At 47.3% G+C, this 24152-nt stretch overlaps 2 protein-coding genes across 2 annotated transcripts; both read right to left on the bottom strand.

The window, feature by feature from the left end:
- Positions 1 to 8478: 8478 nt before the first annotated feature.
- On the bottom strand, positions 8479 to 9258 carry LOC104581931 (NAC domain-containing protein 72). Its single transcript, XM_010231106.1, has one exon. The coding sequence runs from the start codon at positions 9256 to 9258 to the stop codon at positions 8479 to 8481; it is 780 nt and encodes a 259-aa protein (XP_010229408.1).
- Positions 9259 to 12078: 2820 nt separating this feature from the next.
- On the bottom strand, positions 12079 to 20731 carry LOC100843234 (aspartokinase 1, chloroplastic). Its single transcript, XM_003562361.4, has 13 exons — positions 20190 to 20731; positions 20009 to 20091; positions 19877 to 19917; positions 15583 to 15737; positions 14576 to 14725; positions 14385 to 14480; positions 13975 to 14091; positions 13564 to 13683; positions 13385 to 13477; positions 13192 to 13308; positions 12981 to 13097; positions 12706 to 12768; positions 12079 to 12603 (listed from the first exon to the last, which is right to left on the bottom strand). Exons 1-13 carry the CDS (start codon positions 20577 to 20579, stop codon positions 12436 to 12438), a joined length of 1710 nt encoding a protein of 569 aa, XP_003562409.1. The 5' UTR covers positions 20580 to 20731; the 3' UTR covers positions 12079 to 12435.
- Positions 20732 to 24152: the final 3421 nt, after the last annotated feature.

Below are 24152 nucleotides of genomic sequence, written 5' to 3'. Positions count from 1 at the left end.
GCTAGCTCGCGTGCGGCGCGCGTTGCTCTCAGGAGCAAGCTTCTAAAGTTGCCACCTACTAACATATCAAGTTGCCACTTAGCTTGTTATATACTTGCAAATTACCACATGCTAACATTATATTTAGTTATACATTATGAAGTTGCCACCCAATAATGTATGAAGTTGCCACCTAGTAATATATCAAGTTGCCACCTAGCTCCTTGGCTACAAATTACTAGTGTGAACTTCATATCGATCTATACATTAAAAAATTGCCGTCCAATCATATACTCCCACATTTCCATATTAAGTGACTCAAATTTGTCTAAAAATGGACGATACATGTAATATTTCGGCACTTAATATGAAACGGGGAAAGTATATATGAAGTTGCCACCGTGATAGTGATAAGTTAGCACATGGTTAGTGATTTCAAAGTAGAATGACGACTTGTGCATTATCGTCCGGTAATAAAGGGTCACGCAAATTTGTGTCCAAACATAATCGAGGAAGATCTAATTTTAAAACTCTTGTCGATACGAAGTCATTTGTGAAAATAGATTGTGAATTAAACAAATGATCTGAGCTACAATTTTTTTGAATCGTGTGAATCAACCGGTACTCATTTGTGTGCATATCTAGCCACAAGCCATGTATGCATGCATGCGTGCACGCACCAGGCCTGACCAGGCCCTGACACCAGCAGCATGCAGCTCCATTCGACGAGTACCGTCGTACGCGAGGGACGCGCGCGAACGCTCCAGCGACGCTTTATAATTTCCGATTGATGAAATGGACGACGGAGCTAGCTAGACACGATCGATCACACGGCACAAGCTGGAAGTGTTAGAGTTTTGTTTATACCGCTGTAGCTTCTGTATATATAGTGTATTTATACACCTTGTACTCATATAAATATATGCTAGCCACGTCCCTAGCGGCGGTGTGCTGTTCCCCAATATAATCTCCAAACCCTATTCTCTACATGGTATCAGACTAGCCATCCTTCGCCCATGTCTTCCGCTGCCGCCTCCTCTGGCACTGCTGCCGCCGGCGCCTTCACCGCTGCCGCCGGCCTCCTCAACACCACCGTGGCTCTCACACCCAGCACCATTGGGACCCTCCAAGCAGGCGTCCTGTTCTCCTCCCAGGCTGCTGTTATGGCCGCCTCGGCTCCGATCGGATCGTCGGCCGCCGCCGGCTCCGATCTCTCTGGTGGACTGCCGACTGTTGTCCCGTCTCCTCCTCCTTTCCACTTTGCGCACCTTCTCAGCATCAAACTCACGTCCGACAACTATCTGTATTGGCGTGCCCAGATCCTACCTCTCCTCCGTAGCCACTACCTCATGGGCTACGTCGACGGTTCGCTGCCCTGCCCGCCGGACTTCCTCGCCATCGCCGTGGCCGGCGGCGCTCCTGTTCCGAATCCCGCGCATCGCGTCTGGGTTCAGCAAGACCAGGCGATCCTCTCTGCCATCCAGTCGTCGCTGTCCGCGGGGGTTGCTGGCATGGTGCTCTTCGCCTCCACCTCCCGCGACGCCTGGTCGACTCTCCAGAGCAGCTTTGCCTCGCAGTCCACAACCCGGTCGATGCAAATTCGCAATCAACTTGGGGAACTGAAGAAGCGTGATCTCTCTGCGACGGTCTTCTTCAACAAGGTGAAGAACTTGGCGGACACACTTGCCTCCATCGGCCAACCTCTTCGTGACGAGGAGTTCACGTCCTATGTCCTGAACGGACTGGACATCGAGTACGACTCCCTTGTTGAGGTTGTTCATGGCCGAGATCTTTCCATGCGGCCTCATGATCTCTACGCTCGCCTCCTCGGCACTGAGCAGCGTATTGAGTCTCGGCGTGCGGCTGATGTCTACAACGACGTCTCGTCAGCCAACGCCACCTACCGGGGCGGGTCTCGCACCTCCTACCACCCCAACAACGGCGCCTCCGGCTCTGGTGGGGGCAAGCCGATCCTCGCTACCCCGCCGCAGCAGCAGATCAAGCCGGCGGCACCCTCCTCCAATCTCGCCAACACCGGCCGTGTGGTGTGCCAGCTCTGCGGCATCCCGGGACATCTCGCCTCACGCTGCCACAAGCGCTTCAAGCGCGACTTCCTCGGCATAGGCAACGATGGCCGCAACAACGAGCGGCAAGCTGCCATGGCGAGCCAAGGAGGCCACACCCCATCCTATTCTATGGATGCAAGCTGGTACATGGACACGGGAGCCACGGATCATCTCACCAGCGAGCTTGACAAGCTGACCGTCCTTGAGCCCTATCATGGCCATGACAAGGTCCATGCTGCCAATGGACAAGGTATGCTCATCTCTCACATTGGTCAAGCATCTATTCCAACCACCAAATCTAAAATACTTCAACTTCGCAATGTTCTACGTGTTCCCTCTTATCACTCGTAATCTTTTATCGGTTCCTAAACTTACCCTTGACAATAATGTTTTTGTGGAATTTCACCCTTTTGATCTCTTTGTTAAGCATCAGGTCACGAGGGACACACTTCTTAGAGGTCGCCGCCGTGGTGGTCTATATGCTCTTGATGTGCCTACCATCTCCCGTGTCTTCGCCGTTGTAAGGCCCCGGGACCGGAATTATGCAATTTTGCCCCAAATTGCTAACCTTTGCATAATTCAAGCCTCAGGTTCTTAACCTACGATAAACACTTCAATACATACATGCATTAATGTGCTCATCACAGGATTTTGCAACATGAATATCATTACCAAATTCTACAGAAGAGAGTAATTACAACGCTCATACAAGGAGCAGAATAACAAATATTACAAAGAGAGGACACATGTCCCAACATTACATCATTACATCAGCGGAAGTCGAATTATGCCTGAGTAGGACAAGATTACAGCATGGCCTGAAGAGGCTGGAAGCTGGAAGGAAACCCACCACGAGTCTCAGAACTCTGATCTAGATCTCCTGGCTAAACATCGAATCCAACGTCGTGCTCCCCGAAGAAGCTAGCGGCTCACCTGCTCTGCTGGAACCTCTGAAGAAAACAACGTTGCAAAGCAACTGAGTACAAAGTACTTGCAAGACTTACGGCGAGATCTATGCTAGTATGCAACATGTCTCAAAGGAGAGTAAACTGGGGTTATGCAGCAACAACAATATCTGGAGAGACACTCTAATAACAACGTCTAATGAGAGGATGAGAAGCGTCTACCAGGTGAAAGTGATTAACCTATTTACTAAGCACCAAACAACACAATCCTCATATCACCCCCTCAACACCCTGTGAGGAAGCAATCCAAAGGACACTCACACTAAAGCAGTTCAAGCATATCCATGATTAAAGGCTAATTACTACTCAAGTTTAAGAGATTAAGTTAATTAAATTGATTGAGTTCTCTATGATCAAGTAATGACCAACCAAGTCATCCATAACCGCGGACACGACTTTCCGAAATATTTATCCCTGCAGGGTGTGCCAATTTACCCGTACACGTTCGTCCAACCCTTATTGCCACTCGAGTAGAAACACACAAAGACGTGTGTCGGCAGGATTGGGAGACACGATTTCCAAGCCTCACAACTAATCCAGGGGACCAACCCAACTGAGCCTAATCCGAAACGAGAGCTCGGCCGAAGCGTCGTACGGACTCAAGAGTTGCGAGGACAGCTGGTAGTGGTTCAGTGTCCGCAGAATGACCACTCCAGACTAGTGCCGCAATCCTATATGAATGCAAAGCCACCAACAAGTCTCCAAACACAACACCAGTGTATATGCGATATGTCAAATGGAACGTCCGAACTATGTGGCCCCTGGAAGAGCTATGAAACGAGTACTAAGCCGAGGGGGAACCCATATATTCTCCCACGAGCGGTTAGCGCGAAGTTTCTTGGGTCGGTGAAAACGAGAACTCAGTCCTTAGGTCGGCGTCAATGGAACAAAACACCAATGCGTTAGAGCACGGCCTCCCATCGTTGCCTTGTTGCAGTTTAATAACATATCACAGGTTTAAGAATTGCAATTAAATATAAAGTAGCATGTGGATGTAACAATTGTGGAACCCCAGATATAAGGAAACTAGACTCGCAACTAAGCATGACATCTAATGGCCAAGAACTAGGCAACAAGCAAACATGTGACATGGTAATAGGACAAGTAACAAGACATAAGGCAATAAGTGGAACTGGCTAATAAGCTATGCAATCCTAATGGCATCGTGACAAGACTGAGATCGTATCTTAATGCAAGATTAAAGGAGAGACAATAGGTGTAATCAACATGGTCAAGGAAGAACTGCTTGCCTGGAGTACTCAATTGTCCGGAATTGAGCAAGAATGCTGAAAGAAGAACACAAGTGTAGTCGTCGTCGTAGGAATCGAAGACTAGCGAGAAAGAAGCAAATACACCACATCAAAGGAAAGTATAAGGATACACGATACACATGGTAATTAATATGCGCAATCAAGGAATGATGCGTGACATAGGGATGATGCATGACATATTAAGTATTCCGATAGTAAATCCGATTTACAATTTACCAAGTTAAATGGAGTCCGAAACATCTACACATAGCATCCAAACAACTCCATATGCAAGGAATATAGTTCAATTAATTAATTACACACAACAACGTTATAATTGTATTATCATGCATGAGAATGACATCAATAGGTGCAATGCATGCTTTAACCAGAATAACACAAAGATCCGACTAGATCAGGGTTGCACACGCCAACGAGGTATCTGCAACTATCGATACAATCGGTAGATACACGGCATCTCATACAACACCTGCATATCATCGATCGCAACCTACGAGTCTACGGCACGGAACTCCAAGGTTCTACCTTTGTTGCGTGCCACGTCCGTAGTCGATGCAGTCGACGTCGTCGAAGTAGTCGTGCACGTGAGCGAAGTAGTCGTTCACGTAGGCGTTCACGGTTCCTCGTACGTAGTCGTACGCAGCTACTCGTTCGGCTCCCGGGTTCATCTTCACGGCGTCCTTCTCGGGCAGCAGGAACGGAGGAGCACCAACAGCAAGAGAGAGAGCAGCAGCAGCAACCGAGAGAGGGAAGCAACAACAGCAGCTAGGGGAAGGGCAACAGCAGCAGCGATGGACAGAGAGCAACGGCAACAGCAACCAAGAGAGCGAGAGCAGCAGCGGCAGAACGGAGGCGTGGGCGGCTGGGCTGCACAGGTGGGCCGAGCTGGGCTTGGCCACGGGCTGCAGGAGATGGGCCAGCAGGGGCTCCGCCTGGGCTTGGCTTCGAGTGGGCGACGACAGCGAGGAGGCCACGGGAGAGGGAGAGGCGCGGCCGGGCGGCGCTCGGGGAAGCAGAGGGTGGAGCGGGCCGGCGAGGTGGAGGCGGCGCGGGCAGGCGGAGCTCGGGCGGCGCGGGGAGCGAGGCGGCGTGGTGGAGAGGGGAGGCGGAGAAAAGGGGAGGCGCGGCGGCGTGGTGGAGAGGGGAGGCGGAGCGGTCGACGGGGAGGCGCGCGCGGGGCGGACGCGGCCAGGCGGCGCGGGGCGAAGCCGGCGAGGAGAGCGGGAGGCGCCGGCGCAGAGGGAGAGAGGCGCGCGGGCAGCTCGGGAGAGAGGGGGTGCTCGTGGGGAGATGGAGGGCGCGAGGGGAGGAGCTCGTGAGGGAGGGCGCTAGGAGGAGGGAGGCGCCTGGGGAGCTCAAGGGAGGAGGGAGCAGCAGGGCTCCAGCGCCCATTGGAGGAAACCGAGAGAGAGCAAGGGGATCGGCCAGGGAAACTAGCTACGGGAGGAAGAAAGAAGTAGAAGGGGAGGAGTGCTGGCGGTGGCCAGGGAATTAGGGAGAGGAAAAAAAAACAAGAAGGGGATTAGCTTTTTATAGGCAAAAGTAAAAGTTAGGGTTTGATTTAATGGGTTTGTTTTAGGCCCAGCAAACAATCGCACACAAATTAAATTAAACTTTGAGTTTGAAATAAAAATAAGAAGAGAGATGGTGTAGGTTTAATTAGACCCGAAAACTATTTTGTCAAACTCAAATTAAGATTTGTACAAAATAGTTTTAGACAACAAATGACAAACACACGACAACACAAAAGAAGTGACATTTCGTGCAAACGAATAATTATTTCATGCAACATGAGGCTAATGACATAGCAAACTAATTATGATGACATGAGCATGACAGATGATGAAGATAATTAAATTACCAAACAGTTCAAAAAGGCTTAAAAGGAAAAGGGTTGGTCCCGGGCTGTTACAGCCGGTGTCCGTGTTTTGTCGTCTCAGTGGCATTCACGCCTTGGTCATCCAGCCTCTCCTATAGTTCGTCATGTTTTACATCAACATGGTCTTCCCATAGCTTCTAGCAATAACAATGTTACAGTTTGTGATGCCTGTTAGCAGGGCAAGAGTCATCAGTTGCCGTTTTCTGAGTCTAGTCGTGTAGTGAAAGCTCCTCTTGAACTTATTTTTTCGGATGTATGGGGACCGACTCAAACTTCTATTAGTGGCCACAACAATATGTCAGTTTCATTGATGCTTATAGTCGTTTCACGTGGCTTTATTTTCTTAAGCGTAAGTCTGATGTTTTTAATGTCTTTGTCCAATTTCAAACACATGTTGAACACCTTCTTACCCACAAAATTCTCCATGTTCAGTCAGATTGTGGGGGGGGGGGGGGGAGTATCGCAACCTTAATTCTTTTTTTCAGCAACTTGGCGTTCTTCATCGTGTGTTGTGTCCACATACCCATCAGCAAAACGGCGCCGCCGAACAAAAATATCGACATACTGTTGAAACCGGTCTCACTCTTCTTGCTCATTCCTCCGTTCCTTTTCGTTTTTGGAACGATGCTTTCTCTACTGCATGTTTTTTTAATTAACCGTCTTCCTACTCCAGTCCTTAATATGAAAACACCCTTAGAATGTCTCCTCAATGAAACTCCAGATTATACTTTTCTAAAAGTCTTTGGGTGTGCGTGTTGGCCTCATCTTCGCCCCTATAATTCTCGTAAACTTGAGTTTCGTTCAAAGAAATGTGTTTTTCTCGGGTATAGTTCTCTCCATAAAGGGTACAAGTCAAAACGGTCCAAATGCTAGACCGTGAGACGTACATGCGTCGCCGCCGAGGAAGGAAGTGTAGGATTTTTATGTCCTGCAACTTTATTATTTATTGAAATTCTAATACTCGGTTACCTCATTATGGAATCACGTGCTCATGGTTATATGATGCATGGAATGTATGCTTGTTGGAAGATACTTAAATACACTTATGTGTTTTAAGGAAGCTGGCGATTATCAATGGAATACAATATATCTTGTATGAATATTGGAAAGACTGCCCGGGCACGTTGATAATCGGAAGGAGCTAGGTCATTCATTAGATTACATCCCTAATGTCGACCTACATGATTAGTGGAATTTAAACATGATCATGGCGCATTGCTCACAGGTGCGTGTTCCAAGGACCCATAGTTAGAGTCACTAACGGATGGACTATATCGTGATTGGTAGTTTAATCTGGACTCTATCTGGAAACTAGTTTAAATCTGACGATTTAAAACTAGGACTCTTATCTGTAGATGCAGTATAAGAAGTTACTTACCCCCTAGTCTCAAATTGCGGAATTGTGAGCGGCACCACGGAAAACCGCAGAGGAATATGGGGTAGACCACCAAAATTTCCAACAGGAAGGAACTAATCGGCAGCTAGCTAGCGCCACGTTCCTTTATACTTTGTCGATTTGCAAGAGAAATATTGGGATGGGGTCAAGTCTGACTAGGGTGCGAGCTTGAAGAAGAATTCCTTCACCGGAGTCAAACAATGGCCTTGGCTAAATGAGGTTCTATACATCGGGAGGGCAGGTGATGCGCCCCCGTTTGTAGACTAGCGTGTAGTTATGCGCCCGGTTGGACCGCTGGTACGTGTGCACCTTCAGACGAGCCACTGTCAGCTAATGTTCAGATTCAGACAAGTCAAGTAGCTGCTGTCCGAGAGTCAGTAGAGCGGATCCGCCATGGCCACTCTAGCTCATGCACTTCACTTCCCTGCATGTACTGTACCATCTGTACCGTACTGCTCCCCTGAAATCCTTTATTTGTCGTGCAGAATTAAGATTCGGCTTAATTTAGGGTAACTGAATTCGCTTGAGATCAACTTGTTTACTGAATTTCTTGCCTGATGGTGTTGCGATGCAGAGTTGCTCGTCCATGGGGCAGACCACATGTCGGCAGCAGACGATCCATGAATCGATCGCATCAGTCAAAATTGCCATGGATATTAGTCCAGCTTTTATTAGTCAACAATTAGTTAGCACATTGGGTCGATTGCAGGCAAACAGGGGATAAAATCAGGAAAAAGAACAGGCAAGAGATTTACACCATCGAATTAATCATAGACAGCATGTAGTGACTAGTCCAAATGAATGGTTTTGATACAAATTAAAGAATAATGAATCAATCTGCAACACACATGAATGAATCGTTCAGGGGCGACGACTATGACTATCCTATCGAGCTACTCCATCTGCGTGCAACTTCTGACTCTTACACGCCACCGCCGAGCAGCTCCTCCAACTTGCACTCGAACCGGCCGTCGTCCTCGTCGCATCCTCTTCCTCCACCAGCCCGGCCATCATCTTCCTCGGCCCTCTCGGACGGATTCCTAACTTGTTCGGCGCCGCCCATCGTCTCGATCTCCTGGATCCGCGGAGGCATTTCTTGTCGCCGACACACGTTCTTGTGTTGATTTGCCGCGTCTGCTGCGCCTGCGTAGACGCCTAGTGCGTACAGCTCGTCGTCATCGGCAGCCTTCCTCTTCTTGGAACCGGCCACCATGGATGCAGTCTCCGTGTTCTTGCTGCGGGAGCGCGACCGGTAGACCTTGCAGAGCACGAGCCGATCTTCGTCCCCATCAATCTCATACTCAGTCATGCACCAGCCCACGCGTGTCATCGGCTCTCCCGGCATCGTCTTCTTGATCAGAAAAGACAGCTTCCTCATGTACCCGACGCGGCGACCGTCGGAGTCCAGCACGGGCTTCTCGCCGCCCTGCCGCCTCCCGCCGACGCGGCCGCTCTTGGTCTGCAGGCGTTGCGCCGGACTGAAAAAGTACCAGGTCGACCGGTCCATGCCTTTGCTGTCGAGCTTGTTCGTGCCCGGCGCGTGATCGCGGCCGTGGACCAGGTCAGCGGGCGCGGCGGAGTAGACGTCGGCGTCGTGGAAGAAGCGCCCGCGGCCGAAGACGTCGGCGCCGGCGATCCTCGGGCGGAGGAAATGGACCACGAGGTCGTGATCAGACGGCGTGAAAACCACGCCCGCAGCCATTACTGGCTTTGGCTTTGAATCGCACGCGTGCGTCCAGGGGGGGAAGTTGATCGGTGACGAGGAGCTGGGGATAGATCGAGCACGCGTCCACTGCGATTAATGCTTATATGGATGGACCGATGCTAGCTAGGGTTAGAGGCAAGGCTGCCCCGACCGTATGTCGGATTAATTAATTCCTTGAACATTAAGACATGTTACAACTACCGTACGTACGGCTGCTCCAATTAGTACGCATTATTATCACCTTAAATTCACAATTTGCTTCCTTCCTTCTTCTTGCTTCCTTCAGCTAGCTAGCTACGAAGCAGTATATATTTTTTTTTGATAAAAGGCAATAAATTAATATCCAGAAGATATCATGTACATCCGGCCTCTGCAACAACCATTGTCAAGCTACGAAGTATATATGGTTCGAAAACACACAACTCTATTAAACGGTAGCCTCGTCCATTCTATACGCACGAGTCACACCATCTATCTATCGGGTCACCTATTTGGCGGACGACTGCCCAAAACTCACTTGACGGACGAATTGTGACGGACTTTTTGGGTTGTCGGATTTTTTTGACTTTTTGGCAACTTTTTATTCTCTGCTGGTTGACTTTAATTTTTATTTTTCTAACTTTTACTTTTATTTTCTGATTCAATGGTTTTAAGTTCTTTTACCTTTACATTTTTTATCCTTTATATTTTTTATCTTTTAGTTTTGAACTTTTAATTTTGCATAAATAAAAAGTAAAAAAATAATCTAGAAGTACACTTGCTTGTGGACAGAGAAAGTACTCTAGGATTTTCTATTTTTTATTTTTCTAACTTTTACTTTTATTTTCTGATTCAATGGTTTTAAGTTTTTTTACCTTTACATTTTTTATCCTTTACATTTTTATCTTTTAGTTTTGAACTTTTAATTTTGCATAAATAAAAAGTAAAAAAAAATTCTAGAAGTACATTTATTTGTGGACAGAGAAAGTACTCTAGGATTTTCTATCAACTTCTAATAACACTACAAACATATCTCAAGATATTTGTTAGACTATATGCTTTAGCAGGGGTGGAACCAGGCCCGGTGCTACTGGTGATGTAGCACCGGCCTAGCAATGATGCTCAGAAGAGGATCTACAAACTACTTAGTTCATAAGTGAAAATACACAAGTATATATAGCACCATTAGTCGCATCTTAGCACCTTAAAACAACGACAAAAATTATGGAATGAAGGGTATGTTTTAGAACTTCCAACCAAGATAATCCCTCAGTCCCATATTAAATAACTCTAATTTGTCTAAATATGTACGTATCTATATACTAAAATACGTATAGATACATGTAATGCATTTGATATGGGACGAAAGAAATATTAAAAACATTAAAATATGTGTGAACACATAATTTTTTTTTATGTAGATAACATAAATTAATTTATAGATTATATGATTTATTTTCCTCATTTTCTGTAACACACATAAGATTTAACGTTATTCACGAACAAATCATAGTACTACACCAGTGAAAAAGATGTTATGATGACAATTTTGTTGTCCTTTTGGTCTTCTTCTGATGAGAATGATCTAGCGAGTTTCCTAACAACTCCACCAAGCATTCGCCTCACTGAGGCTGCTCCATGCATTGGCATGGCTGCTCGTTGGGTGCTTCCTCTTGCGCGGACGCCGAACACACGCCTTGGAGGCTTCCTCGTTCGCGGACGCCGCCTTGGATGCTTCCTCTTGCGGCGACGCCGACGCAGACGCGTTGGCTTCCTCTTTCACCGACACGTCCTTGGGTTTTTCCTTCGTTGTTTAGACTCGAGTTTAAACGTTAGCATCAATCCAACCTCATGTATTTTGTGTGTATCGAATCGACCCAACCAACGCCGATTTTAGAGTCTCATATTAAAGCTTTCATCACTATTTGCAATATCTAAATTGCATATCATAGGAAGTTTTCATCACTATTAATGTTGGAAACAGAGACTCTCTAATTAAATTAATTTGCTTTGATCCTTCTTCTTACTCCTTCAGCTAGCTATGGTTCCAAAATACTAACCCTTAAACGTTAGCCTTGTCCCCAGCAACCTCATAAAACATTCTAAAAAATTGCAACATTTAAAACACACCTACCTCGTAATTATTTTGGACACACAACAAATCCCCCTTTAAGTTGCAAGAAAAAACTCTCAACATATGCCACATGAACCAAAGCATGCAACAGCTAATAAACTACAACATTTATAGAGGACTCCTAGAATCATCACAACATGTCACCAATGTGTATGTACTCACTCCGATCCATAAAAAATGTCGGTGGTGTGGGTGGGTGGGGGCTACAACAACAATGCAATTTTTTTTTTTTAAAAACAGCTAAATTCGCTAACTTCTCACCATCAACAACGGAAATACGTCTCCGATGTTTCCTTCCCGTTAGTCCCAACACCTTCCTAGCTCAGCACATTAGAGAGTCTCCCTTTCAAGCTAGCTTTGCCTTGAGGCGCTGGAAGGATCAGAAGATGGACGGCAAACCAGCCCAAAAAAAGAGAAAGATGAACGGCAAAGACTCGGTTCAGCAGAAGAAGATGAGCGGAGCCGACGCCGTCCCCCAACGCTATCTCGTCACTTCCCCAGACCCCAGATAGATCGATTGCAAAATCCATCCCCACTGTGTTAATGGGTGGATAGTTTTCGGGCCACACGATCAAGCTCTATCGAGCAGCAGGACACCATCCAAAGCTTCGCTGGGATCAGCCAGCAAGACAGGATCTTTTAGTCAAAAAATCAAATGCCTAGCGGAAACAGAAAAGGAAGTTTTTAACGTTAAACTCTGAACGGAATCCATAAGTTGCCTTGAGGTATCGGCATATCATATTTATTCACTGGTATGAATACAAGGATACGGTACTAGTTACTACGGAGTACTTGCTACCACACCCGAAGAGTGCAATGCAAACTTCCAATAATCAGGTACTACCACACGTTCGGCAAATGAGTAACACACCTCACACACATTTTGATTTGCTATTTGCTACCACTCTCGGTTGCATATGACACGGAACCATACTCCTTCCAGGTTAGGCTCTTACAACACCATAGAATTCGCTCAGATAGCCTAAATAATCAGGTACGAATCACCTGTTAACCTATGAAACGGTACATCAATAGATGGCCAAAATTAAATGCGATGTCGACTAATTCCCATAGAGAGCACCATTCGAGTTCACTGGGACTGGGGAGCCGTTCTGTGCAAGATCTGCTTCCTCGACTTCTGACAAGAAGCCGTTCTCGAAGAATGCCGAATGGAGGGCTTGGACACACTGTTTCGCCTCGCTGTCATGGACCACCAAGGAAATGTTCACCTGCTTATGAATAGTTAGGACGTGACATCAGGAAAAATACTGTCCCATTTGCCATGTGCATAAAAACAAAGTTCATTTTCAGGGAAGGAAGGAGAAGGATACCTTGGATGCTCCTTGCGAGATCATCTGGACGTTAACACCGTTTCTCCGTAGAACATTGAAAGCCTGACACGCAGCAGTCAATGCAAATGACAAGATGCAAAATGATCGACCAGTGGCCAGGAAAAGCAATGCATAAACAAACTTCAAAATTTTGGTGTGCATGCAGCTTTATTCAAGCACTATGATAATAATGCATGACCACAAGCGAAAGTGATGTGTAACAATGTGTCAGGACAAAGTTTCAGCTGCTAACAGTGGTCATGGGTAGCTCATACCTTCTCAAGAATCAGTGACGATCTCTGTACGTTCCCTATCAGGGAGATGATGGACCTGTGCTGTAGTAGATGGACAACGGCAATCTTTTCAAGCTCTTCAACTACATTATCAAGCTCCTGCCACATCAACACAACAAAAGAATGAAACAATAGTAGGACAGAGACAAGCAGTATTGTTGGCATGTTACTGAATATAATTCAAATGTTTTACCTGCTGGATTAACTCACGACTCCACAGTTTTGATGGATCTAGTGTCAACGATATGCTGACTTCACTAGTAGCCACAGAATCAACAGATATACCCAAATCTTCAAATATGGAGAAGACCTGCACAAAAGTAATACAATAAAAAAGTGTATAGCTATATATAGAAAAAGAGAGCCACAAGTCGGTTGATATGTACCTTTGCTAGAAAACCATATTGGCCAAGCATCCTTGTGCTCACTATATCCAACATGGTAATATTTGATTTCAACACAATGCTGGTTAAGATACTCTGAAAAATGATGTACAATCAGGGACCAGCAGCAAGGAACTACAAATGGAAGAATCACGATATACTGATACAGTCATACAACAAACCTTGCGCATATCTCTTGTTTTAGTGATCACAGTACCAGGTGCATGGCGGTTATACGAGTTCTTCACTCGAACTGGTATACCACCTTCCCTAGCTGGTCGCATTGATTGGGGATGCAAAACCTAATAATTAGTAAGAGTATTTCTGTTAGAGTAATAGTAGAATGTCACACTTGCTAAATCACCAAGGAAGTATCAGTGTATGAAAGCAACACCAGTAACACAAATAACAAAAAGAACTTATCAATGGAGTAAAGGTCCCTGCTTACACAGCCAAACCCCTGAACCACACAAAAGGCTAAATTCCAAAAGCCAGGGATGGGATAACAAACATATACGTCTTCTGGTTAACATTTTTGGTGCAACTGGCAAACTTCTACTATTCTATCAACAGTGGTAATAACCAAGGAATACCTGTGCACCAAAGTATGCAAGTTCAGCTGCCTCATCAAAAGTCAAGTAGGGTACTGGTACTGCATTTGCATAAATATTTGGATCACACGTCAACACACCATCAACATCCTTCCAAACCTATTGTAGATTAAGAAAATGAGTTATAGCGTGCAACCGTGCAAAATAGCAGAGACACCACAAGTCCACAACCAATGATTCATAGCTTTAAGTTTATCTGTTTAACATCTGGACAGCTTCTTAGTCGCGGAAACTTAATGAACGATAGCCAATTAAAAAGCTTCTGGATGGATTAACAAAAGAAACTGTCAAATTTAAAAATAGCATAGCAGCTTTGGACCGGAAGGAGTTTTCAGGAGCAACCAGCCTTTCAACAGGTAAATTAAACAAAATCACCAAATTCTAAAACAAACCTGGATTTCTCTTAACCCCAAGGCTTTGCCAATAGTCGTAGCAGTCAAGTCACTACCACCCCTTCCTAAAGTAGTGACCGCACAGGATTTCCATCCCTGAAGTGTTATGTGCATCATCATAAACACAAGGCCCTAAACAGAAACAGAACAAATCTGATGCCATTGCACATGAATTACATAAGATTACAGACCTTTCCAAGGAAACCAGTCACTATAGGAATAGCAGGATCATCAATCCAATCTCCATGTAGCCTCTTTGCAACAGCAGGATAAGTTGCTTCAAGAATATCCGCATTGGTGAAATCGTCAGTGGTTATAAAACCAAGATCAAACGCATCATACTGCAAACAAGTAAAATAATATTAAGACATTGTTGGACTGTAAATATCAATATTATCTGTTGCAACATGCCTCATAACAGGTAGTTGTGAAATTCACTGCATACTCCGAACCAAGGTCACACAGTTGTGGGCTTCTGTACTATGAGCTAAAGAAATATTCGTCAACGATGTAGACATCCACATGAAGTAGGGCACACCCAGGAGATTTAAGTGCAGCACTGTATAGTGTATAGAAGGACCAGATTTTACTCCAGATCAAAACCCTGCTAGTATGTTTCTCAGCTCCCTCACACCTGGATATCCCATGAAGCTGACTACTTTTGAGTTCCGATAGCTAAAGTGGCAGACAAGCATTAACAACAGGTTTTTGCACAACCAATCTCTGGACTATCAATCATATCTACTAGACTACTAACATCTTGCTTCATGTGCTTGGCATAGCACAGTAAGCTCACCTGTGTCATTGCATGGTTGGTATCTTTTGGTAGTAAACAGAAACTAGAAGCAGAAGCAAAAGAATAGAAGCTAATATCTCAAAGTTTTCATCGCTATTCATACAACCTAGTCAGATTTCTATGTCAGGATGATATTAATAAGTATTTCATCGCTATTCATACAACCTAGTCAGATTTCTATGTCAGGATGATATTAATAAGTAATCACCCCTTCTGGAAATGTTCTGCCAAACTGCATTATATTTCACAGTTTCAAAGATTAATTGTGAGACAAAATGAAAATGCTGATTAGGCCATCAGAGAGAACCGAAGAAGGGTCTCGGTATATAGATATTAAACAAAGGCCACAAAACAAATCTTTAACCGAACTACTAAATTATTGCATTAGTTAGAAGTATGTACCTGCCGTGCCTTTTTCCCAAGTTTATTCAAATGTGCAGCAAATATTCTTGTGGACATGCATTCGCCAAAGGAAACGAGGTAATCTCGTGTCCTAAGAGTCAGCTCTTTCATCATAGCAACGCCCTTAAGAAGTTGTTCCAATTCGTCCAAGAAACCTGTTTGGTTTAACAGTGAAAAGTGAGTTGCTTGCATAGTGCTACAGAAGACAGCTCCGTTGAAGACAAAGGAATCTAAGCACGGAATTAGCACAAAAAAAGTAAGATAAACAAAATAATGGCTAAATTGCTAAATGATCGAGGGCCACAGCTTGTGATAGTGTTATGACAACGAATCCTGCATAGCACATTTCAACTGTGTCTGAACATTGATGTGTTGGGGAACAAAACGAGTATGGGACTTGCAGGTTTAAGTTACTAAAGACGTCACATGTATTATATTTTCACATTAGTCATGAAGGGGATGCGTGTAAACTGAAATTTGAATGCCACAACCGAATTAATTTTATGTTTAAAATGGAACATTATATTGACACAGAGAATGTGTTTGCTCCTCACGGCAAATCCATTATGCCATAGTCATCTGTCAGGTACTGTGAGAGCGATTGAATGTCACTAGTAGACCACTAATTTGTTCAACTTGTACAGTGAAGTCAATTAACAATAATTATATCAACGGACAATCTAATGGGCAAACGTGCACCTGTGCTCTACCGTGCGGCGCCCTTGAAGACTCGTGCACGGACATCCTGCGGCTGCAGCGCGTTCTCCCCTCCCTACCTCTTCCCCCGCGCCCTCTGTCTTTTTTCCTCCCCATCCAATCTCACGGATGAGCAGCACGGGCTGGGGACGGAGCAGCGGCGGCGAAGCCTTGCGGGCCGAGGGCAGAGCCGCACGAGCCAAGGGGCGGAGCAGCACACGCAGCAGCGGCGGAGCCCCACTGGCCGGGGTCGGAGCAGGGAGGTTAGGGGACGGAGCAGCGCTCGCGGAGCCCCTCGGGCCGAGGGCGGAGCAAGGAGGCCAGGGGCGGAGAGCAGCGCGCGCACAACGGCGGAGCAGGGCACTGCGATACGTGGCCGCCGCTGGCGTCCGTGGCAGCGTATGCAGTTTAGTTTGGCAAATCAGATGCCCATGATCGTGTTGGTATCATTAACTCTCTGGTTCATCAAAAGTGATTTTTCAGTTGTGTGGTTTTGCATTTTCTTTGGGGCATATTTGCTCAGTTGAATCGCATAATTACTTCCCATGTACTACTGGCATTTAGCATGTTGGTTCTGATCTGGTTGCATTCCCTTTAGCCTCACAAGTCGACGTGCGTGTGACGAACAGCCATAGTGCTCATTTTCATGATGCTTGCTTGAAGGTTCAGATGGCAAGGAGGACATTAATACTACTACCCAGCTATTCCATCACTTTTAAAAGCATACATGTGCCCGGATGATAATTGATCAGGAGGCAAAGATATAAGGATGTTCAGACTTTGCTAGCTGCTAAAACCATGGCAGGGCAGATGCTGCCCACAAGCGGGCGCGGCAGCGCAGGAGGATGGAGGGGGAGTAGCGGCAGGCTGCGGCGTCGCGGGAACCAGGCGTGAAGGCAGAGCTGCACGACACGGCGGCAGCGGCGCATGAAGTCTGGCCCGACGCCCCAGTGCCACCCTCAGACAGACGGCCCTTTCAACCCGAGCAAATCCACTACATACAGAGCCTTCACCGGCTCCTCGACCTGCCGGGTGCCGCCACTCGGCCCCTACGCTAATGGCAACACCCCCGCCGGCGACCAGTGCGAGCGCCGCGTCCGGCCAATACCCCGCTGGCGCGGCGCCCTCGGCCGGCACATACATCTTCACGCTCAACCCGGCCAACCCGGCCAGCTCCTAGATACAAATAAACTAGTAACCAAATGATATTAGCAGTCCGATGATGTTAACCTTGTAAATAAGTCACCATAACCTGGTGACCTAGTGATACTAACCTGGTAAAACAATGACCTTACCTGATAACCAAGTGATATTAACCTGATAAACAAGTGAATATAATCTGGTAACCAAGTGATATTAACTTGCGAAACTATGACTACTAGCAGGTGTGCCCACGCGTTTCTACGGGTCAACAAAATCACAAACTATTTATTTTTATTTTCTGTGTAGGCAACTCATGGCGTCGTCGAGGTCGGCATGCGGGTGTGGTGGCATCGGTTGTAAGACGGAGTAGGAGAAATCGTGAAAAAAACTGAAGGAAAAAAAATAACAGGCAGTGGCATATTGATTGTAATTTTAACGAAATTAACCTACGGCGGCGGCGACCGTACCATCACCACCAACTCCAATTTAATATATTGGTATAGATAAGCTGGTAACCAAGTGATATTAACCCGGTAATCAAAAGACCATAACCTGGTAACAAAGTGATATCAACCTGGTAAATCGTGGCTATAACTGGTAACCAAGTGATATTAACCTGATAAACAAGTGATTATAACCCGATAAACAAGTGACGACCGTAACCTGATAAACACGTGGTATAAACATGGTAAACATGTGACCGTAACCTGATAAACAGGTGATAGTCTTTACGTTAGGTGCACGTTGATGCTAAGTAAACTGGTAAACAGTGACTACAATCTGGTAATCAAGTGATATCCAACATGATAATCATGTGCTCATAATCTGGTAAACAAGTGATTTAGCATTGTAACCATGTGATCATAATCTGGTAAGCAAGTGTCTTAACATGGTAAACAACCTGGTAATAATCCGGTAAACAAGAGATCATAACCTGGTAATTTCTGACGAAAAATAGAAGTTGTCTAGACATATCTGTGGGATCTATTTTTGTGGATCTTGGCACGATTTAAAGAAGGTAAAAAAAGATTGTCAGTCAGTTGCACGATTTAATAGATAAAAGCCTTTTGAAATTTCCAAACGGAAAATCACGTGAATTTAGATAAACTGACACACACCGCATGCTAGCGCTCGTCTATAAGAATCTAACGATGAAGACGGATTGTGAATCGGACACACAGTTTGAGTTACAAAATATTTTGAACGTACAAAATTAACTAGCAAAAAAATGCTCTAGTGATCAGCTTCTTGTATGCACCTGGCCACTTCAATCAGCGTTGCGTTGCTTTTTTTTAGGGAAATTGCGTTGCGTTGCTGCATGCGCGTGAAGACTTGCACTCGGCCAGCCTGGCTGCTTGGCCACGCGAGAGGAAGCTAGCAAGGTGGCCAGCATGGGAAAATCAGCTGGACCACGGGCCGCGCGTTGGAGAGGCGCAGGCGATACGCTCGCACGGAGGCGCCGCACGCTAATGCTCAGATGCGACATCGCTGAATAGTTCGGTCCTTATATCAAATGGCCATTCGATTGAAAGGGGGGGGGGGGGGGCTATACGATACAAAAGCCCTCCATGTTGTATATACAACAGAAAGGAACTCTGCTGAAAAGAATGTGAATGGATGACACTGACCTCCAGGCTTGTCACCATCATATACACATTAAAGGGGAAAACAAATAGGTGTATCTACGTCCATTCACAACCAACTATCAAAGATCGTATTCAAATGGCTGGTGGGGAGTGTGGGGATTGCACACCAAAGGAGAGGAGGGTGGTTTGTGCAGCTATAGAAAAAAAGGTTTCTGTCCCCATCAGGATAAGGGAGTAGCTTAAACAGATTGAATCCTTACTGTACATAGAAACTTGTGGCTCAATGGATTCAGAGTTAATAAGCCAAGGCTGTGGGTACACCTGGGGTATTGCACTATTGATAGATCCTTTTATGGCCTTTTAAAATAATGAGGTAAGGTCCTATTTATTTCTGGCCACCAAGATCTAAAAAATGAGAAACATTCTGCTGAGACTCAAAATATATCTTCAGTGACATAATTTTTTAAATTGTGAGCATTAACTTCACAATTATGGAATAGCAACTATATTGGTCAGAGTTTTAAGAGCAGGGAAATAAACAGAAATGTGTACAAAAGGGTTGTGTGCAAGCTTACATGATCAAGTAACAGAAATATGAAATGAACACTGAAACAGAAAACCATTCGCAGGAAAAATACGAGTCTAACTTAATCTGAAAATCAGAGAACAAACATCTATGCCTGAACGGAGTTTTGGTCTCTTTTTGTGCTAAGCTAAGGCCATAGAGAGTTCTCGTACTGACTATTCGACAGAAAACCAGCCAACCTATGGGATGAGTCATGAAACTTTACAAACTTTGTTAATTTTAGCAAAGCAGAAACTGATTTTGAACTAATAAGCATTGCTGAACCGAAACAACAATAACATACCTGAAACTATCGATTCATCTAGTCCAAGCTCATCAATCGTCCTGAGCAGAGCAAAAAAACAGCAACCAATCAGGATTGCGCACTCCAAAACAGCATTGAGTGACAGGAGATTGCAGAAAAAAGAAGACACACCTAAGGTGAAGCTCCTTGATGACGGCGAGCTCTTCAATTTCAGACGCCTTGGGAGCGCCGCAGCTCACCGCCTTCTCTCCGGCCTACACAGTCGAAGAACCATGTACATTCAGCACGGGAATGGAGCTACCAAAATCGACAAAAATAATCCAGAAAGCTAAAAATGGTGGTCAGTAGTTACCAGGAGAAGGTTATTGGTGGTTTTCCCCATGGCGGACAGCACGACCACGGGGGTCTCCTCGGGGAAGCTGAGGACGAGGTCGGCCACCTCCTTCATCCGCTCGGCCGTGGCAACCGACGACCCGCCGAACTTCATAACCACGGTGAACCCCGTCGCCCTGTCCCGCGCCGCCTCCGCCGCGGACGACTCCAGCGAGGAGGAGGCCTCCTCGCCCTTCTTTAGAGTAGTCGCCACGGCCCCGCTCTGGCAGCGGAGCACCAGCCCCCTCCGCCGCCAGCATTGCAGCCCAGGCCTGGCAGCCCCGCACGGGGCCTCCCTCTCCCTCCCTAGCCCGGAGGCGGGCCCCCTCACCGAGACCCCCGCGAGACGCAGCGCCGGCGCCGTCGCCATCCCCGTAGAACACTTGGATCCAGAAGCTCCTAGATCTCTCCCCCTCTCCGCCCTTTCGCTTCCTCGCCGGAGAGAGAGAGGAAGCGCGCGCGAGGAGAGGAGCCGGAGCGGCAGAATGTGGTGGCGGCGATAGGGGCGGGGCAGCCCGGTGGAGAAGAAGGGTTTATATCGGAGTAAATATTAGCGGTAAGGGAGATCGGACGGCGGTCTGAGCAGGGGAACGGACGGCGGAGATCGAGGCCGAGTTTGAGTTGACCCCTCGTGTCCACGACCGGGCGGACGCAGAAACGTGAGGAAGCGAAACGAGCGGCGAAAGGACGCCGCGGTTCGGGACGGGCCCCACATGGAAGCGACCGAGATGGTTGCCGTCTTTTCTTCTATGCGAAAAATCAGTGGCAATCCCTCTCAAAAAGATCAGTGGCAATCACCTTTACTGACGTCAAATTAAAAGTGCCAATAGGCAGTGGGCTACTACATGATATGAATTGAGAACTAGGGGAACGATCAGAAGATGATATGTCTAATCCTCCAAAGCAATGGTTGTATTTTTTTTTGATGTACCCCTAGTAGTGGTTAGGTTTCGAGTTGCGTCGACATTTTGCCGTTGTGTTTGCTTGGTTGCTAGGGGCTGATGTGGCTTCTCGACCTCGACTAATTATTGGTGTACATCAGCACATGTGCCACTTGTTTGAGTAATCGGTTTCTTTGTACCGGTGTAACATTTTAGTATAAGTAAAACCCTTGTATTTGTCAGCCTTGTTGACAAGATGAATGTATCGGGCTTCAATTGCGTCATTGTTACCGGCAGGTACCATAATTCATGTCGAGTGCAAGTGTGCAACAATAATTCACTCTCCAAAAAAAACTTGTCCAGAAGAGTTACTAGCAAACAAACAAAAAACTTGCCGATCTTGATACGTTCATCCCTCGTGGCAGGGAGCCAGGGACCATGGCTGCAAGTGTGAAACTACTGGCACCACAAGCACGAGAGGTGCCTAAAGGAGTGTTGTTTGCCACCACAAAATAGCCAACAATGAATTCTCCGACGAATAGACACAGCACTCACTCCCTCTACACCCAAAATGGAACTTTTGGAAAAACACCTTTAATATACGCGTATACAGAGTCTAATTTTTACCTCATCATGCAAGTCTGTACGTTGGTATGAACCATTTCTTATCTGTTTGCTCTTTTGTGCGCCATATACACTGCATGCAAGGGACATATAATTGCTCGTGAGTGTGCTTCCACCGTGAAAGTTCCGTAGTGTACTGAAACAAGCATCGAATCATCGATCAGGTGCCCGTGACGCGTGACAATCTTTCGCAATGAAGATTAACCACTTTGTAAAAACCATGTAACACCCCCCAGCCTCACGATGCCCGTGGGTATCCATCACCCGTTACCCTACCTTTACCTGTGTGTTCGGGTCAGGTATGGGCGGAAAGAAAAATTCCCCATACGTAACAGGGAGGGTATGGGTTCCAAGCCTCGTACGATGGATAGGCCTCAGGATGCCGATGGCCCACCCATTCCCCGTTACCCATCCATTACCCATGATATTGGGTCGGGTATGGGTGGAGAAAATTTCGCCCAAAAGAAATGGGTCGGGTATGGGGAATTACCCACCAAGCCTACGGAGAAAACGGGCAATACCCATCTAATCGAAGCAGTTCCTCTAAAAAAAAATATGTCGAAGCTATCGAAGCAGTCTGTCCCCAAACCTTCGTTCTCAACTTCGATGGCAACTGGCGGCGGCCGACCGGCCGACACCGCTGCGTGACCCAGTCGCGGGAGGCCTCCACCTAGGGCTCCTCTCACCCCTCAATTCCCTCGTCTTCGATGCGAGAGCCAGTCACGGGAGTTGCTGCGGCGTAGCCTCAGGAAGACGACGATGGCCTCGCCCGCACCTTCCTCGTCCCCAGCTCCCCCTCCCTTTCTTCCCCCGCTTGTTTCTCACGGGAATGGCGCCGCAATGGCAGATCAACTCGGTAGGTGCACCTCCCCCCTCCCACCTTGTGCCTGTCTGCATATCCGGACAGGGGCAGATCGCCCGTCCCGAGGCGGATCCGCCCAGCGACAGATCAACGTTGGTGAAGATTTTATGCTACCTGTTTGAAGTCTGAACCTACGCTGAATTGTGTTGTGGACGCTGCTTATATTTTGCATCGCATTGTTCTAAGTGAAAGAATCAACAGATGCATGAAACTGTTTCTCCAGTGTTTGTGTTTATAATCCAAGGTCACCCAATATTGCCCAATACCCAATGGGCAGTGGATAAAACAGGTAATGGGCATTACGGGGAGGGTAAGTGCGGGGAATTCTTTCTTTGGGTATGGGGAGGGTAACAAGCGGGTTGAGCCATGCCCTCCCCAGTGGCATCCTGAGATAGGCCGGGCTTCCTGTTTTCTTCTCGATCCTCCTCTTCTCCTTCGGCCGCCGCCTCCCATTCTTGCCTCCTCTTCTCTGGTTCGACAAGCCTGGCGCCTCCACCCTCCTCCTCGCCTCGCATGGCCGCCCTCCTCCCCGCCTCGCGTGGCCGCCCTCCTCCTCCTCTCTGCGCCCCTCCTTTTCCCCAGCAACCTGGCGCGGGAAGGCGCAAGGAGGAGAGGCGCTCCTCCTCTCCGATGCTCCGGCGCCGCCCTCTCCCTCCTCGCCGGTGCGGGATGGCATTGATCCGGGCCGCCGCCGCACTCCTCCTCCTCTCTGCGCCCCACTCCGCCGCCCCTCCTTTTCCCTAGCGACCCGGCACGGGAAGAGGCGCAAGGAGGAGAGGCGCTCCTCCTCTCCGGCGCTCCGGCGCCGCCTCTCCCTCCTCGCCGGTGCGGGCATCGGTTCGGGCCGCCGCCGCACTCCTCCCCCGCCTCGCGTGGCCGCCCTCCTCCTCCTCTCTGCACCCCACTCCGCCGCCCCTCCTTTTCCCCAGCGACCCGGCGCGGGAAGGCGCAAGGAGGAGAGGGCGCTCCTCCTCCTCTCCGGCGCTCCGGCGCCGCCCTCTCCCTCCTCGGCGGTGCGGGATGGCGTCGGTCCGGGCCGCCGCCGCCGCTTGCTCGATTAGGGATTTTTTTTCTTGATTTGCATCTTCTTTGGTCTAGATTCCAAATGCTATCCACCGGAGATGTGGGTAAAATGGGTAATGGGCAAATTTTGGGGAGGTTATAAGGATGGGGATTTCTTTCTTTGGATATGGGGAGGGCAAATCACCGGTTGACCAAAACCCTCCCCAACCCCTGCCCAGGCTACACGAGTGCCTCCAAAAGTTCACCAGGATGAGGTTGCGAGCCAATGTGGATGCTGCTTTCATGCATGCAACTTGGGAGATATTATTCCTCGCCCTGTCGGTCAGGTAGAAAAAGAAGAAGATCGAGACCCGCCCCAAGACCCGTACTACGAATGTTTCTAGTCTTCCCGCTGATTAATTGAGACGCGATTACGCAAGAAGATGCAGGTCTCGACACAAGCTAGGGGTCCAGTCCAAGTCAGTCGTGCAGGGAAATTCAAGCGATATGTGTCAGACAAATTAACCAAGACAAAGAGAAAGCGATGTGCGTGCGTATGGAATGGATCCAAGAC

This window comes from Brachypodium distachyon, chromosome 1, assembly GCF_000005505.3.
Source record: "Brachypodium distachyon strain Bd21 chromosome 1, Brachypodium_distachyon_v3.0, whole genome shotgun sequence".
In the NCBI taxonomy this organism is placed as follows: domain Eukaryota; kingdom Viridiplantae; phylum Streptophyta; class Magnoliopsida; order Poales; family Poaceae; genus Brachypodium; species Brachypodium distachyon.
The sequence above is the reverse complement of the archived record's forward strand: the minus strand, read 5'-3'. Positions and strand labels throughout refer to the sequence as shown.

Excerpts from the sequence above, each read along its gene's own strand:
- LOC104581931 (XM_010231106.1), bottom strand. The coding sequence starts at position 9,258 with ATGGCTGCGGGCGTGGTTTTCACGCCGTCTGATCACGACCTCGTGGTC.
- LOC100843234 (XM_003562361.4), bottom strand. The coding sequence starts at position 20,579 with ATGGCGACGGCGCCGGCGCTGCGTCTCGCGGGGGTCTCGGTGAGGGGG. Across the intron at positions 12,769-12,980 it reads CGTCACTGATTCTTGAGAAG|GCTTTCAATGTTCTACGGAG; the intron begins GTATGAGCTACC and ends GCTGCGTGTCAG. Across the intron at positions 12,604-12,705 it reads TCTCGCAAGGAGCATCCAAG|GTGAACATTTCCTTGGTGGT; the intron begins GTATCCTTCTCC and ends ATTCATAAGCAG.